The sequence below is a fragment of the Plectropomus leopardus genome, chromosome 9, assembly GCF_026936395.1.
Source record: "Plectropomus leopardus strain MGB_pleo_1.0 chromosome 9, ASM2693639v1, whole genome shotgun sequence".
In the NCBI taxonomy this organism is placed as follows: domain Eukaryota; kingdom Metazoa; phylum Chordata; class Actinopteri; order Perciformes; family Serranidae; genus Plectropomus; species Plectropomus leopardus.
Genome location: NC_142184.1, coordinates 38,211,797 through 38,229,829, shown reverse-complemented (window position 1 = coordinate 38,229,829; position 18,033 = coordinate 38,211,797). Strand labels below are relative to the sequence as shown.

General features: G+C 38.9%; 1 protein-coding gene across 1 annotated transcript in view; it reads left to right on the top strand.

Annotated features, from left to right (window-relative positions):
- The window catches only part of LOC121947536 (rho guanine nucleotide exchange factor 10-like protein), a 131,046-nt gene that overhangs the window by 72,792 nt on the left and 40,221 nt on the right, over positions 1-18,033 (top strand). Inside the window, exons 17-23 of the mRNA XM_088081500.1 lie at positions 584-711; positions 845-945; positions 10,366-10,481; positions 11,132-11,218; positions 11,521-11,741; positions 12,093-12,250; positions 12,747-12,889. Of these exons, the coding sequence (XP_087937626.1) occupies positions 584-711; positions 845-945; positions 10,366-10,481; positions 11,132-11,218; positions 11,521-11,741; positions 12,093-12,250; positions 12,747-12,889 (954 nt within the window). The remainder of the gene's footprint in view (positions 1-583; positions 712-844; positions 946-10,365; positions 10,482-11,131; positions 11,219-11,520; positions 11,742-12,092; positions 12,251-12,746; positions 12,890-18,033) is intronic.

Here is an 18,033-nt window from a genome sequence, read left to right as displayed (position 1 = left end):
TGATCCTACTTGACGCCAACGTCTACTACCATTATTATTAGTCATGCCTCTACTATTTTATACACATATGACTGTTATTGCTATGTACATAAACTGCAATGTTTGCATGTAGTATTACATGTTATCATAAATTACATTTATCATTTTTATGTCTATTACAATTGTTATATGTTATATCATGGTTGCCATTATTGTTGTTGGGCATCTCTCCCCCTCTCTCCCTCTCCTCCTCCCTCTTTCTCTTTCCTATATATTGTTTTGTAATCTATTTGTTATTTTTGACATCTACATGGAGGAGGGATCCCTCCTCAGTTGCTCTTTCTGATGTTTTCTGACGTTTTTCCTTAGTTGATGTGAGGGTCTAAGGACAGAGGGATGTCCTATGTTGTAAAGCCTTCTCAGGGAAATTGTGATGTGTGATAATGGGCTTTTTAAATAAAATTGAAATTGAATTATTCCACTCATGATTACTGTATATGTAACAGACAGGCAAAAAGGCCCAAGCCACCAAAAATAAGACCAAGCTGTATTTCTCATAAGATGAATGGAAAGACATTGTATTGTTCTTGTGACACTGTATCAGAATTTGAACACCACGGTGTCTCATGACTGGTGCCTGGCTCTGCAAAGGCTCATCCGTCTGAAGGAAGAGGAGATCCAGAATGCTAACAAGTGTCGCCTGCGTCTGTCTGTACCAGGCAAACCTGACAAGTGAGTGTCAAGGGGGGTCTTGTGGGACAGACTCACTTTATTGAGACTCAGCTGGTTAGCTGTGTAACCTTGGATTGCAAAGTCTTTTTGAATGTGCATGTGGTTTCATGTCAACTATACTTTTTGATCCTAGGTCTGGGCGTCCAGTGAGCATCAGTGTGGTCTTCAACACCCCCAGCCCTCTCAGTAAGGTCTCCTGGGTGAACAGGCTTCACTTTGCCAAGATAGCTCAGAGTAAGTTCTGCTCTGTTTTTTTTAATTCGGTTTGGGTGCTTGTTTTTTTTGCAGATAGCACCTTTTTTGTCCTGCATTTGTGTATATTTTGTGTGTAATAAACACAGACATAGTTCAGACAGAGTACTCACAGAATATGATTAAGTGGAACATTCTTTTCATTGTGTTTAGATAACCTCCAACACTATGTGGTGTGTAACTGGAGTTCACACAGTTTAAGACAGGAATAGATGATAAATCCACTTGATCATTTATTTTCTACAGACTTGCTAAACCGTTGTTGATTTTTCTGTCTTTTATTGTTAGCACATTGAAAAGCCACTGACACAGCATTTAAGGAGACACTAAAACACCATTCTGTATGTCATATATGTTATACTTCAGATTTTGTGGCAACTAGATGAATACTAAGGCTGATCCATTTCTACACAATTCAGAATGATTTTGAAAGCACATTCATGTTGAACCTTGTGTTTGACATTTGTTTTTTTTTTGTTTTTGTTGTTGTTTTTTTATATATATCAATTACCGATAAACAATCTGGCATATTTCTTTTCCCCTTTTTGTGACTGCTTTGTGGGGCATGTCCTTGACCTTATTTATAGCATATAGGCAGATTTACCTTGTGTTATATAGGGCAGACTGAGCCGATTTTGTAGGTGATAAGTCGAAGTTACTGCCATGGTAATCATTATAAATAGATATAGAAGGTAGAAGGTAGATTTAGTGGTCATTTCTTAAACAAAGTTTAAAAAACAAAAATACAATTATCCTTGATCCTGCTACATCTTTGATGTTGGAGGTTGAGTTGATTAAAAGTAGTGCACTAGAATAAACAGAGTACTGACAACAGAAGTTCAAAATGCTCGAAGCTTCGAATAGTTCCCGGAAGTGTCTGGTGGGCCATTTGAATACATTCTATGGAGAGATAAAACTCAGATTTTCGCTAAATAGCAGTCAATAACCGCATTGATTTATAATATACACAAAGCGCATCGTATGTAGTTTCATTATTATATTGTTTTTTAAAGTAAAATGTGCTTATATTTGAAGATTAATGTTAACAGCCAGGGTTAGATTAGGCTTTTCTAAATGTCTTACCCTGTGATCTCATTCAGGTCTTTCAGCTTCCCTCCCTTTGCCATCAATGGAAAATCGGCTGAGCTGAAACATAATAAAGACAAATGGAGTCAACAGAATCACAAAGCTAAAAAAACTCACCCTTAAGTTACATTTCTGTTTACAGTAGTGTTTTTACATTATTTATTAGTCTCAAATATGTACTCTTAATCCATATCAATACTAATATATCACAAAATAGCACTCTGCTATCCAGCACCATGTTATCTTTAACAAAGCTGACATGTAACTCACACTGAGCTGTAAAATAAATCACACAAGCCTTTTCTCCCCTAGAACTCCCAAATCGTAGATGAAACTACTTAAGAGCAGGACATTTTAAATTAACAGGCTGTTAGCAGCTAATGAAATGTGTTCAGTATATACAGTACAGTGTACTAATGTTAGCTTACTCCGTTAGCATGTCTGTTATTGCTTCATAAATCTACTAATTTAGTGGCAGATAATCCAATATCATGCTCTAATGCACATGGTAATTTAGCAAAGATATGCTGATAATATAAAAAATGATTCTTTAGACGTCTTACCCTGTTAAAGCCCTTCACAAATGGTCTTCCTGCTGTAACTCCATTGCGCAACTTTCATCCATCCCGATTCCATCCCGTTGCAAGGTGATGTTGCAGCTGATGGCATCGTTCAATTCCTGCAGTGCATTTTTTTAACTTGCATCAGGGTCTCAAGTCCTTCTGGCTCCCAACCAGGTCTGCCAATCCAGTGCAAAATCTCTAACTCTCCTGGGATCAGACACTAGACAGAGGAAGGCTTGGTAGAGGAACAGCTCCCGCTTCGAGTCAGGCCAACCTCACCATGATACCGACTCTCTTCCCTCTTTTCGTCCAACACTTTCAGTTTTGTTTCTCCCCTCCGGTCCAACTGGATTGTTGCTGTATGCTATCGGTGGGGACCCTTTCATGGTCTGCTGCATTTAGTTCAAGCCCCATACAACTTTTCCTGATGCTGATAAGTAACACTCTACTGTAGAAAAGTCGTGCTTCAGCAGAAGGGGCCATGATGTTGTAAAACCATTGCTGAATGAGCCTTAGACACATCTCATCCACCAAGAAGGCTTGGAAGAGGAACAGATCTCGGCCCAAATTGGGTCAGCCTCACCCTGATACTGGCTTTCCTCCCCTCTCTTCTTCTGGTGCCTTCAGTTTTGTTCCTCCCCCCTGGTCTGACTCGCCACTCGACACAGGCAAGATCCTCTCGCGGTCTGCAGCATTCAGTCCAAACCCCATACAACTTCTCCGGATGTTGATAAGTTTTAAGCTGCACTCTTGGCCAGGTCACTCTTGGAAAAGAGATTTTAAATCTCAATGAGTTTTTTTACTTGGTTAAATAAAGGATATAAAAATATTGTTTGTTTGTTTGTATTTTACGTGTTCCGTCTGCTCCCGTCCATTGCCTCTGTTTTTTCTCTTCAGTCAGTTGAATACATAAGCTACTGTATGTTCGAAACAGATCATGGAGATAGTGCACTATAGTGCACTAGTTTTAGTTTAGTTTTTATTCAGTCATGACAACACCAAATATTGTACACAGTATTGACATTTCACACAAAATCACAAAATCATTAACTCAAGAATCATGTGTTGAATATTGACTGAAAAGGCATAGGCAGAAGCAGACTGCTTATTAAAGCCTATCCTATATTATCAACTTTTTGGTCCACCAACCTCCAGAAAAACAAAGAAGACACAACAACAGATAATTAATCACACTTATAAGCTTCAAAAATAGCTTTACAAAGCATTTTCTTAAAAACCAAAAAAGAATGACATGTTTTTAAATTTATGTCGGCATCATTCCAGAATTTAACGCCTATAATGGAGACACATCTTCTTTTCATACCTTTTTTAGCTTTTTGTACAGTGAACTTGTAAACACCTCTAAGATTATAAGGACTGTCCTGAATTGAAAAGAACCTCTGTATTGAGTCAGGGAGCATTTTTGATTTTGCTCTGAACATAATTTGCATTATTTTATAATAAAACAGATCATTAAATTTCATAACATGAGAATTTAGAAAAAGTATTTCTGTGTGTGCATAATAGTTAGCATTATTGATGATACGTATAGCTCGTTTTTGCAATTTTACAATTGAATTTATGGTGGTTTTAAAGGTGGATCCCCACAATTCCACACAGTAAGACATATAGGGAACAATCAATGAGTAATAGATCAAATGCAAAGCCTTGGAATTCAGCACATTTCTGGATTTATATAGGATTGCAAGTGATTTTGAGATTTTCCCTTTAATATACTCAATGTGTTGTTTCCATGTTAGCTTTTGATCAATGACAACCCCAAGGAATTTAGTCTCAGAGACTCTTTCAATGTCAATATTACAGATTTTTAATTTAACATTACAGTCACTTTCATTTGGATTCCCAAATACCATAAATTTTGTTTTCTTAATATTTAAGGATAATTTGTTGACATCAAACCAAGTCTTGAGATTTTCCAGCTCCATTTCTACACAACACAAAAGTTCCTTTAAATTCTTACCCGAACAAAACAGATTGGTATCATCTGCAAATATTACATATCTAAAAAAATCGGTTACATTGCAGATGTCATTGATATAAAGAATGAACAGTATTGGACCAATCACTGATCCTTGTGGTACACCACATGTAATCTTTCTCAGTGCTGACATAGTATCATTAATTTGTACACACTGGTGTCTATTGCCTAAATAGCTTTCCAGCCAAGAATGAACAACCCCTCGTATTCCATACATCTCTAGCTTCTTCAATAACTGTCCGTGATCTATGGTGTCAAACGCCTTCTGCAGATCAATATACAGACCAATAGAACACTCACCATTTTCATTTGCATTTGCTATTTCTTCTACCATTTGCATTACTGCAAAGGCAGTAGTTCTGCTCTCTCTGAATCCATATTGATTTTCACTTAATAATTTATTTTTATGAATGAACAAATTTAATTGTTTCACAAACAATTTCTCTATAATTTTAGAAAATTGTGGCAAAAGTGATATTGGTCTGTAATTTTCCATATAGTGTTTATCTCCATTTTTATAAATTGGGATCACCTTTGCCAACTTCATGTCGTTAGGAAAAATTCCTTTTTGGAAAGACAGATTACAAACATAGGTCAAGGGTCTGACAATATAATCAATAACATCTTTAATAATTACAGTATCAATGGAATGTATGTCAAGTGATCTCTTATTTTTAAATTTTCTTACAATTTCAATAATATCAGTTTCATGTACCCCACTTAAAAACATAGAACTAGCATTAGTATTAATCAAATTATTAAACATATATTTGTTGTCATCAGGTACAGTAATCTGTTTTGCCAAAGAAGCCCCAACATCTACAAAATAGTCATTGAACTCGTCAACAATACTTCTTAAATCATGCACTTTATTATTAACTTTATTTATAAAGAAATCTGGGAGTTCTGAATTATTACTTTTATTCTGTGTAATATAATTGATCACCTTCCAAGTTTTTTGTATGTTATTTTTACTGTCCTCCAACAATTTACTATAGTATTCCTTTTTTTGAGTCCTCATAATAGTAGTTAGTTTGTTCTTATAGCGCTTGTATTTTTCCTCACTATCACTAGTTCTCAGCTGTAAAAACTTTTTGTACAGTTGGTTTTTCTTATTACATGCCTTTTGCAGACCTTTTGTAATCCAGGGTTTACCTTCATATTGATCTTTCACCCTACACATTTTTATAGGACAATGCTTATTATATAATTTTAAAAATGCAAATAAAAATGCTTCATATGCTAGATCTGGATCATCAACATAAACCTCGTCCCAGTTACAATTTCTAAGATCTATCTTTAAGGCTTCAATTCTTTCTAATGTTGTCAATCTCCTTAATTTGTAGGGACGTTTATTCTTATCAACCGAACATTTTGCAATTAAATTATGCACAACTACAAAAACAGGAAGGTGATCACTTACATCACTTATGAGCAAACCACTTGTTACTTGGTGACGAGTATTCGTAAAAATATTGTCTATTAGTGTTTCACTGTCTTTGGTTATTCGACTCGGGTTGTCAATCAGGGGCCAGACACCTAGACTGAACATTGTGTTACAAAATTCTGTTGTCATTTTATGTTCATTCCATTTCATTAAATCAATATTGAAATCACCACAAACAAAAACTTGTTTCTTATCACATACCTTACCTAAAATGTCAACCATGAAATTAACAAAAGAATCAATGCAAGAGCCAGGTGTCCTATATATACAACTCACAATAATACTTTTCAGATTTGTGGAGTGTATTTCAATCGTCAGACTCTCCATGATATCATCCACAACTGTACTGTCAACCACTCTACATTGCAAATCTTTCTGTACAAAGAAAGCCACTCCACCACCCCTTTTATTCTTACGGTTTACACTAAAATGATTGTATCCCTCTAATATAAAATTGGAGCCCTTTTCATTTGTCAGCCAGGTTTCACTGATAGCAATGACTTGAAAACTATGTTTTGATGATTGCACAATTTCTTTGATTTGATCAAAATTTGCATAGAGGCTTCGACTATTAAAGTGTATAATTGAAAATCCATTCAGACTGAGTTCATTAAACTGATTTTCCGTGTAATATTTGGACCTAGAGTTCCAATCTTTATAAAAATTTGCATCTGGATCAATGTCATTCTCAAAACTAAATGATTTATGTTCAGCTGACTTTAAAAAACTTAAGTGTGACTCTTCATATATTCTATTGAAACAAGGCTCAGCTAAATAGTTTTCATTCTCATAGTAATCCTCATACTCCTGTTCTAAAGGAAAAGATATGTTTTTATCTGTCATATCTTAACTAAAAAAGTAAAAATCAACAAATCAGCAAAACAGAAGTCACAAGATTGTACAATATACTTATATTCTCGTACTATCATAGAGCACCGAATATAACTCAAAGTGAAAGCAACAAATTCCAATTTCATACTTCAAACTTGGCATTAATTCTTTATCTTGCTTCTTTATTCCAATAAACAAACAAACATTTTCCAATCCTCATTAAGTGTGCCATTTGCTAACAAAGCTGCATCCATTGTCACTTGTATTGTTCCAAGTCTCCCAGATTCCTCACTGCAATCACCTTTGCCTGCTCTGGTGGTCCATTTAACTTGATAAATGTTTTCCCATTCCTTGTCCATGTTGAATGAATTTTATTTTGTTTTCTAAGTATGCGGCTATGTCTAGCTATTTCAGCATTCTTCTTCGTCAGATGTTCATTTATGTACACCCCTGTGCCCTTTAGTTTTTTTGCCTGTCGTAGTAAATTAATCTTATACTTTCTGTTAGTAAGCTGAACAACAATGGTTGGTTTGGCATTTTTATCCTTACGTGGAAGGCTGTGGCAGGCTGAGATGTTCTCACTATCCAGATCAATGTTCTTACTGCTCAAAAATTTAACAACTTGTGTCTCTAGTGTGAGCAGTTCTTCAGGTGGTGCATCCTCACCTTGCTGGTCGCTGGCTGCAGCCCTGGCATAGCTACGATGTCTGGTATCCAGCCCAGTGATGATCAGATCATTTCCCCTGGAGTACTGCTCCAAGTCATCAATCCTTTCTTCAAGCAGATGGATCTTCTGGTCTTTAAGTTTGATTGCGGCCTTCAGCTCACGGACTTCTTCCACTAGGCCCATCAAACTGGCTTGCTGCTTAACCACTTTGCTGATCTCCTCAGACATGAAATGAAGTGTTTTTTTAATCTCTTCCAGCTCTTCTGCCAACTTTTTAGTTGTTGTCGCCATGTTTTCAACCTTTTTTTTTTACAAAAAGATATGCTCCAGGAAGCTTGAAGCTCTGTTGCTGGTCACCATATGTTCTCAGGCCCCTTTCAAAATCCACGGTCAAAAACACCAAACTAAACAAATATCCTCAGGAAATGAACCAAAAAAACACTTTACCACCAACAGTGCTTTCATAGCACATGGATGGCACCAGTATTTTGGTGATTTTAAACAGATTTACAAGGAGACTACTGCAGGGAGATTGGTGGCAGCCATCTTCATCAGGCAGCCATCTTCCCAGCAATGTAGTGAGTTTACCATTTTGTGGTAGTGTTCAAATTCTCAGCTGTTAATTTCATCCACTATATAGTGCACTATGAAATACCCACAATACACAGCAAAGTGTACATACCAAGCCCCCAGGAATTGCACCATGAATTGATGCAAATTTTACATAGTGGCCAAAAGTGTAATTATACCATCCATTGACATATCAATATATGTCAATGGAGAAAAGTCTTTTGTAAATCAGTAAATAATTTTTTGTGAGTCTCAAAACCCCCGTGAAACAACTCCTACTTCTATCTAGATGTAAACCATTTGGTTTGATAACATTTAAAAAGAGCTGCAAGATTACATTTTTTAGACTGCCATTCAAACAATTTATTAATGAGGTGCTAGTCCGAAAGTTGGTCGCTCTGCTGGCTGAAGTTACCCACACAGGCATACTCGCCTGCGCCTGGCTGCCATTTATCTAACACATGCTCTATGGGCCAGTCGATCCAGGCATTTTACACAATTCTGCACCCGTAGAAAGAGCTTTTTCTGCTTTATGCGCTAATGAGCAGCTCTCATAGAAATGGACGAGGCCCCACACCCATGGCTGTATCCAGACCAAGGGCGTAACTTTGAGTTGAACATTGGGGAGGTTGAGTGACACAGGCATTGTTTTGTCTTTTTTGTTTACATTTTTTTTATTGTGTGCGTGCCTGTGTGTGTGTGTGTGTGTGTGTGTGCAAGTGTGTGTGTGTGTGTACATGTGTGTTTAGGCTATAACGTGTGGATCACTGTGTGTGTTTGTGTGCGGAGAAACACTGGGCTGGTTTCAGTTCGGTCCGGCGGCTTTTTAGCAGAAACACGGCCACTTTGGACTCTGATCTTTCTTCCTGTGACCCTCTTTTCAGCATGTAGTATAGGCTACACTCACACACACACGTACACACACACCCAGGCGCGTTATGAAGGTGTAACATCCAATTGGGTCCGCACCCCGCACTCCAAACCCGGCTGAATTATGAAGAACAGGCCGCCGTCGGCTCACCTCAAACACACTAGATCGTGAGATTTCCAGACCGCTATATGAGTGTTGCCAACTTTCTGGTAAAATCAGACGACTGTCCAAACTCTCTGGAGACTTTTTTATTTAAACTTTCTTGTCAAAGCGACCGATGAAGTTGAGCGAGCCGCCGTAAACACCGCCCGGTCCAAGCAGCATCTGCCCCGCAGCAGCAGCAGGCTGTGTTAAATAACAGCTCAGAGACACAGCACAGCAGAGAGGAGGACTGACTTTCATTCATTCAACATTTGACCACAAGTCAAATGTTGACCAGTCACTTTTTTTTTTCTTTTTTTTTTTTTACTGCCATTGAGAAAATCTACCACATTGTTGTGTTTATCATACCTAATATTCATTTTAAATAATTATGATATGATATTGGGGGGGGTGTGGTGGCTGGTTTAAATTATTGGGTGGGTTGCAACCCACCCATCCCCCCCATAAATTATGCCTATGATCCAGACTTCCCTATAATATATCTATGGTACATACGATGTACCCTAAAAAAACGAACTCAGGAGGGACTCAAGGATGCACACACAACTCAGAAAGAATCAGCAAGGTGTTTAACCAGTGTCATGGCTTCTTTATGCCATGTTCTGATGAGTAAATTTATCTGGTCCATGTTTTCTAATTTAATACTGCCAGTAACATAGTGTGAAAAGGCTGATTTAGTAAGGAGGTCATGGCCAGTGCTGCAAGCTGCTCTCAAATTCAAGTTCAAGGGGCAAATTCTTGTGCAACCAGCAAAGGTGCATTTGTGCATACAATACATACAATAAAACAATACATCTAAAATCACACAGAATCATTTAAAAAAAGCAATGGGAGCAGGAATTCTGTTACTTTTTGTCTTTTGTCTTCTGAAACTGTCACCAGTCTCTATAGCTGTCAGTCACTGCCCATGAACTGCAGTCAAACTGTCAAATTAGGCAGTGCATATCAAATATGAATAACCATCCTGCTACTGTTTGTCTGTTTTCGCCTTAAATGTTTTCAGAAACATAATTCAGTGTACGGTTCAGCTGTAAAATGAAAAAAGTTTGTGACCCGGTACTGCCCAACGGTCTGAGCAATTTTTTCATTTTACAGCCTAACAGTACACTATAATATGTTTCTGAAAACATACAAACTTCACACTGTGTGTGTGTGTGTGTGTGTGTGTGTGTGTGTGTGTGTGTGTGTGTGTGCTTGTCTGCTCAGGACAGGAAAACACTCTAGGTTGGGAATATGCTGAAGAACATGGGAAGACAAAAGCTCCATTTGGGTGTCCACTGTTGACCTGCAAACTGCCTGTCTTCAAAACAAACACACTGAAGGTGAAAGCTGCTGCTGGTATTGAGAATGATACAGTTGGGTTTATAGTTTACCAAGAGTGAAGGTTTTAATTTTAAGATTAGGAACTGACTGTATTCTATTCTATTCTATATTTATATTTTGAATTTTAATTTGGGCCCTGAATTCTCATGGTTCTTCAAAACAAAAGTCCTCTGCTACTTTCATGTTTTTATTCTGATGGACAAATGCATATGTTCCAAATATTGAGTTGAACCCCTGGCATAACAGAATGAATACCTAAATCCATGTTGGTAACAGACTCAGACATTTAAAAATAAAATTTTTTAAATTTTTATTTCCCAATGAGTTACTAACATTAAGATGTTTATTTTCATAATGTTTTCACTGCTTATGCGTGTGTTCTTTTCAGCTGTTACTTATATTTGTACTAGTATTTGTACAACTCTGTCTAAATATTGATTGATCTTAATACTTATTTCAGTTTCTATATTTGTAATAGTTTTATTCTTTATTAATGTATATATATATATATATATATATATATATATATATATATATATATATATATAAAGCCTATTTATTGACTTTATGACTGCACATGTGTGAAAGTCAACTTTTTGGGATGCGAGGAGACCGACAGTAAATAAAGCATGTCTCTGTGCTTGTGCAGCTGCAGGCAGCTCTTCACAGTCCGTCTCAGTCCAGCCTGCTTGGTTTCTGCACTGCCAGTACATCATTACCACAGGGATACCTCTGGGTGAGTACAATTTGTTACAGTACTGCAACCATCTACACCAAAGAGGTGTCACAGAACCTCCAGATTGCCACCAACTGAGAAGCAGGGTGACAGTTTGTCTGGCTCTTCTTCTTTTCTTATCTTTTTTTCTCATTTTTTAGCAACTAATTCAAACTTAACTCTCATATTCAAAAACATTGGCCAGATTTCTTTCTTTAACTTGTCATCACACTAAATCAATCATCGTTTGATCACTTCTTAAGGATGTATGTTTTATTGTCATTTATTTACTGACATAAGCTTTTAATTACAATTGAGGTCAGGTTGCTGGTGGAGAAGGCAATTTCAACCATGGGCAAGTGGAGATTTTCTCCCTGAACAGAGCCATTCCTTGCCTGGTAAAGACTGTCTCACTGAGAGCTCCAGTCCTCTGTCTGGACTATGTGAGCGAGCCGTGTCTCAGCACAGAAGGGAAGGAGACTGAGAAGGCCCAGACTGCAGCCAAGATAGGAAACATCATCTGTGCTGGCCTGCAGGATGGCAGGTCAGTCATTTCAACCAGCTCAATGAGTCTGTGCTTACAAACTAATGCAGGGCAGACTTATTTTCACCTTCAACACTTTCGGTTAGCTGTTTACAGATGAAACAAACCAAATACAACATGTTATTTAGTGTTTTGGTTAGTGTAGTTTTGAATTTGGGGCAGCTAGGCTTGCATTCAAGTCTTTATGCTAAGCTACGCTAAACCATATACTTATTCCAGCTCTGTACCTAATACACATGTGATTAATATCCATAGGACCCTCTCACTCTCAGAACAAATTTCCCAACGTGTTTAAGCTTGTCTTTCATTTTATTTGACTTTACAGTATAGTGTGTTCCTTTGTCCTCTCAGCATCTATGTGTATAGCAGTGTGGACACAGCTGCTGAGTGTCTGTTGACCTTGATGAACCCTGACAGCTGTCCAGTCCTTGGCCTCAAACACTCGCTGTCTTTCCTCTTTGCTGGACTAGCCAATGGCAAAGTAGCTGTGTACCACAGAAAGACTGATGGTGAGTGCTCACTAAAGAACACCCACCACACTGACCTGATGCTGTTTTTCACTAGCAAGGACCACACCTCAATCGGAATTAATTTTAACAATTTATTGACGTGAATGTAGATTTGGTATAAACTTTGATGTTGAATTATTGGAATGGATGGTTGAGTGCGGTGTGGGGAAGCTTCAGTGGGAATCCGCCGTGGCTGCCGGGCATGACAGATCCCTTAGGACCCTACGGACAGAAGGAGGAAAAGGAAAGAGATCGAGGGAGGGGGGGAGGGGTGCAGAATAACGAGAACGAAAGGGGGAGATCGGGTTAGGAGGATATTTAAGCCGGAAGAGGCGCAGTTGAGGTGCGGTAGAGGTGTGGTCCTGCTCCTGAAACTCTGCGATATAGCTTCACTTAAAAAATAAAGGTCCACATTCACAATAATACACTGCAGTGATAATTGCTTGACCAAGGAGTTCTGATTAGGTGCTTAATCCTAGGCTGTTGTTCCTCTCAGAGAAACTGTGGGATGTGGACTCGTGTAGGCTCGTGCATCTGGGCTCTGAGCCGGTCTGCAGTCTGCTAACACTTGAAGACACTGTATGGGCCAGCTGTGCCAACCAAGTCACTGTCATTCAAGGATCCAGCCTTCACACACAGGTACACCATTTTATTCCCAGTACGTTGACTGGTACCGCTGTAATAAATGTGAGAAATGGAACCCTTCATTATTGTCCCCAAAGGCTACATTGTGATTAGTGAAACCATGTTGAAATAATTGATGTTGCATGACTTTAGAAGGCAGGAGGTAGATTTATTGGTCATTTTTTAAACCAAGTTTAAAAAAACGAAATTACTTTTGTCCTTCATCCTGCTACATCTTTGGAGTTGAAGGATGAGTTGATTAAAATCAGTAGCTACTATGAAAATTCCATCCAATCAGACTTGGTAGAGGAGAAGCTCTCGGTCAAAGTCAGGTCAGCCTCACCCTGATGCCGGCTCTCCTCCTCCTCTTTGTCCGCCACTTTCGATTTTCTTTTTCCCCTCTGGTTTGAATTGTCACTCGGCATATGCCAAATGGGGCTCATACTCTTTGGAGATTTCAATCACCTGCCAACTAACATGCTGACAAACTCACATGAAGCAGGTTGAAGGAGTTTTTCTCTTGGTTGCTGCAAGTAGAAAAAACTCTCACCCTCCCAGGGTGAGTGCTATGTTCAGAATTCTTAAAAGCAACTCAATAAACAGTAAATAACTGAATGTCCACACAGAATTTAGAATTTTGAATCCAAACCTTTAGTGAATCTTTTCAAGCAATGAGCAGTTACAGAGCTCTGGATCAGAAATACCTCTCCCTAGCCAATAACATCAGCTAGTCAGCCTGCATTCTGACAACCTGTCTTTCCCTGATCCAGTCTTTTATACTATTTACAATGAGGAAATGTGAATGAAGGTAGTATCATCTTCTGGTTGGTTCCCCTCATTATCTGGCTCCCCTTTCAGCATGGCATCGTCTTTGGATTGGTCAACTTCAAGGGCAATCCCTTATCAGGAATTGTTTTTCTCTTCTGGGTGTCCTGTTGAACAAAATCATAGATACCACACATCCACGCCCTTTGACCCACATCCATTCCGCACATCTCCTCCTCTTATCTCCACATATCAAGTTCTCTTCACGTCATGCTCCCACTCTCACAACTGACCCTCAAGGTTAGATTATCATCCAGGACACTGATCATGCAGAAATATATCTTCTCTCTTATATCATATTTGAACATTATGTTTCATCTTTCTTTAAGGGGTGAACATGAACACTGAATCATGTACTTACATACTCCAACAAGGTGGTCAAAGAAAAAAACAGAGGGGGGTCCATTCTGGATCTGATCATAACCATCTCACTGACTACCACAAAACCCCCACTGTTGTGGCCCCACTTGGTTGCAATGACCACAACACTCTACTGTTATCTTCCTATAACCAACCAGGGAAAAGAACAGAGATGTAGTGGAAAACAGGGAGGCTGAAGGGGCATTATCGAAAGGAAGCCTTGGAGTGGTGCATGTCCAGCACTGACTGAATATGAGGCAGAAAACATCTTCAAGGTTGAGATTTTTAACTCTGCAATACAGATTGCCCTTGATGTCTGCATGCCTTTAAAGAGGAAGAAAACAACCACACTTGACAAGCCATAGATGACTGACCAAATAAAAGTCGCCATCAAAATAAGGCAAAAACTATTTTATAGGCGGGCAAAGACAGAGAAATGAAGTAGCATGAGAAACAAAGTGAAAGGCTTATAAAAACTGCATAGGAAAAATAATACAGAAACAAAATTCAGGACCTAAAAAAGAAAAACCACAAGCAATGGTGGGACTTCATAAACAAAGGCTTGGGAGGGGTGAAAACTTTGCTGAAGCATGGACAAGCTCCACCACCCTCTCCCCATCACTCTCAGGAAATACGGAAATACAGGAAAAGTTCATCATGAACAAACTCATCCTGATAGTAATCTCTGAATGCAAAAAGCAATATGCTAACCCCCACAAAGCCATAGCGGAGGTGTGAATGGCTCTCATTAGCATTTGATTGACAATCGCATCTGGCCTGGCTGGTCTCCCACAGACAACCATTGAATGAAACCACAGACTTATTCTATTCTATTCTATTCTATTCTATTCTATTCTATTCTATTCTATTACTGAAGATACCTGTCACGGTATCATTTGAGAAAAAGACGCATTTGCCAGGAACATATTGAAAATAGTAAAGCTTTATTTAAAAAAAACCCCCAAAAGAACAAAAAGCAACACAGCAGAGTTGTTCTTATTACATGAGATGCTTGAAATGTAGGCTATCTTTGCTGCTTTGGGGTTGTATGCAATTGGTGCCGGTTTGTCTGAGGGTGGCCCAATACGCAGCCTTTTGTGGTGTGTTGCTGCATAATTTGGGTTCCCTTCTAGTTTTTGCTGACGAACAGCATATAGTTCAGAGAGCTCCTCTTCCTCTTCCTCTCCTCTGGAAGGACAGGAAGTCTCCGTTGTCACCACTACCAAATATCTGGGTCTCCACATGGACTATGACCACAGCTGTGGTCAAAAAACAGATGGAGGAGCATTTTGCAACTTATTAGGTTAATTGGCAATAGGTCAGTAACATGACTGGGTATAAAAAGAGCATTTTAGAGTCGCAGAGTCTCTCAGAAGCATAGATTGGCAGAGGTTCACCAATCTGCAAAAAACTGCATCTAAAAATTGTGGGAACAATTTCAGAAAAATACTCCTCAACGTGGGCAGCACGTGGTTCTGGTTAGCACTGTTGCCTCACAGCAAGAGGGTCCCTGGTTCGAAACCCGGTTGGACCGGGGTTCGGTCCATGGGCGGGGGCCCTTCTGTGCGGAGTTTGCATGTTCTACCTGTGTCTGCGTGGGTTCTCTCCGGGGTCTCCGGCTTCCTCCCACAGTCCAAGACATGCAGCTCAGGTTGATTGGTGACTCTGAATTGCCCTTAGGTGTGACTGTGAGCGTGTATGGTTGTCCGTCTCTATGTGTCGGCCCTGCGATAGTCTGGCGACCTGTCCAGGGTGTACCCCGCCTTCCACCCGATGACAGTTGGGACTGGCTCCAGCCCCCCCCACCAACAACCCTGACGAGGACAAGCAGTTACAGAAAATGACTGACTGACTGCTGCTCCTCAACGTAAAATTGCAAAGACTTTGAATATCACACTATCTACATTCCATAATATCATCAATGGATTCAGAGAATCTGGAGAAATCTCTGTGCACAAGGGACAAGGAAGGTCAATATTGGATGCCTGTGATCTTCGGGCCTGCATTAAAAATCGGCATGATTCTGTACTGGAAATAACTGCATGGGCTCAGGAACACCTCTGAAATCATTGTCTGTTAACACAGTTCGCCATGCAATCCACAAATACAAGTTAAAGCTGTATCATGCAAAGAAGGAGCTGAGGCAAAATGGAAAACTGTTCTGTGGTCAGATGAGCTGAAATTCTTTTTTGAAAACCCACATACTGCATCCATCACAACAGCAACAAGGCTTCGCAGTAGAATAGTCCGGGTGCTGAACTGGCCTGTCTGCAGTCCAGACATTTCCATAATGGAACTCATTTGGCACATTTTAAAACGAGAAATTCGGCAAAGAAGGCCCAGGAGATTGAGCAGATAAAATCCTACATCAGACAAGAATGGGACAGCATTCCTCTCCATACTCCAGCAAATAATCTTCACTTTTCATATATTTACAGACTGTTGTTTAAACAATGGTAAACATGGCCCTGTTCCAACTTTTTTGAGGGGTGTTGCGCCATGAAATTCTAAATTACATTTCTTTTTGTTTTGCTAAATGGTGCATTTTCTTAGTTTAAACATTTGAGATGTTTTCTTTGTTCTATTTTTAATAAAATATGGGTTTATGAGATTTGCAAATCATTACATCCTTTTTAATTTACATTTTACACCCAACTTTTTGAGAATTGGTCTTGTATAATGTGCTTTGTTAGTTCTGCTTTTATTCAGTTTTTAACTTTGAGCATGAATATATAAACTCAAACTCAAACTCAAACCAGTGGGATCCTCTTGCGATCTACTGCGTTTAGTCCAAGACCCACACAACTAGCGATGTTGATATCATAGAAAAATTATGCTTCAGCAGAAGGAGTCATGGTGTTGAAAGAAAAAGAAAAATATAGCAAAAAAGAGGTAAGAATTTGAGGAGCTACAGGCTGCTGCATCTACATGCGCTGCAGTTGTCACATAGTTACTTATTACTACTTACTTATTGATTTTAAAAAGCATTTCTCATGTTACAAAACCACTGAGAGTGAAATTTGTGTTTTGGATGTTCTTATCACACTGTCTGTGATGTGTCGGTGTTTTTACTCCAGTGCATAGATCTGACACCTGCCCGCCCACTATCATCATAATTATCTGCTCTGAGTGCCAAAGCATCCAAGTTGGCAGCATAACATGGAATTCTGGGGAACCTCTGTAGACAGTAATCATATATTTTCAAATTCATAAAAGGTACCTAAATTCATGTACATGCAGGATATTACTACATTCATTCCTATCCTATAAGATGCCATGTTTAGTTATGTCAGTGACAAATGGTACTTTGCCATCCACGTAACAAGCCACTTTTTTCCCTCTGATAATATTACATATCATTGCAATTTTATATCATAGATTATTGAGATTTTCTTTGCCAAATTGAGTCAAATGCTTTATTGAAATCGACAAAACATCTTCTTGTTTTGGTGGAAATGTTTATTAACAAGGGTGTGGAGAGTATAGATATGGTTAGATATAGTTCTATGTTGTGGTGTAAATCCAATCTGACTCTTGTTCAGGACATTATGTTCTCTGAGGAAGTCTTGCAATCGGCTGTTGAGGATGCTGCAGAATAACTTATATATAACAGACTCTTCATTTGTGGCAAGCTGATGACTCTTCAGTTGTAGCAAGCTGATGTTGCTCATGCTGCTCCCTTTTAATTCTGAGTGTTCTTCTGTATAATTTTGGTGTTAGTGTTTCCCAATATTGGAGGTGGAGCTCAGGATTGTCCGGTTGTCTGTGTTTTGCTCAGATGTCTGCAGTCTGTGTCAAACCACTTTTCAGACCCAGTGCTCTACATAGCTGCAATAGTTGGTGTCCACTTTTGTTGACAGTTTTGTCAAAACTTGTTCCTGTGGATCCAGGGGGATGCTGATCTGGTCAGTTTTGTTTGTCTCCCTGTGGGTTAATAGAATCTGTTTCTATAGCAGTCCTGGCATTAAGGTCCC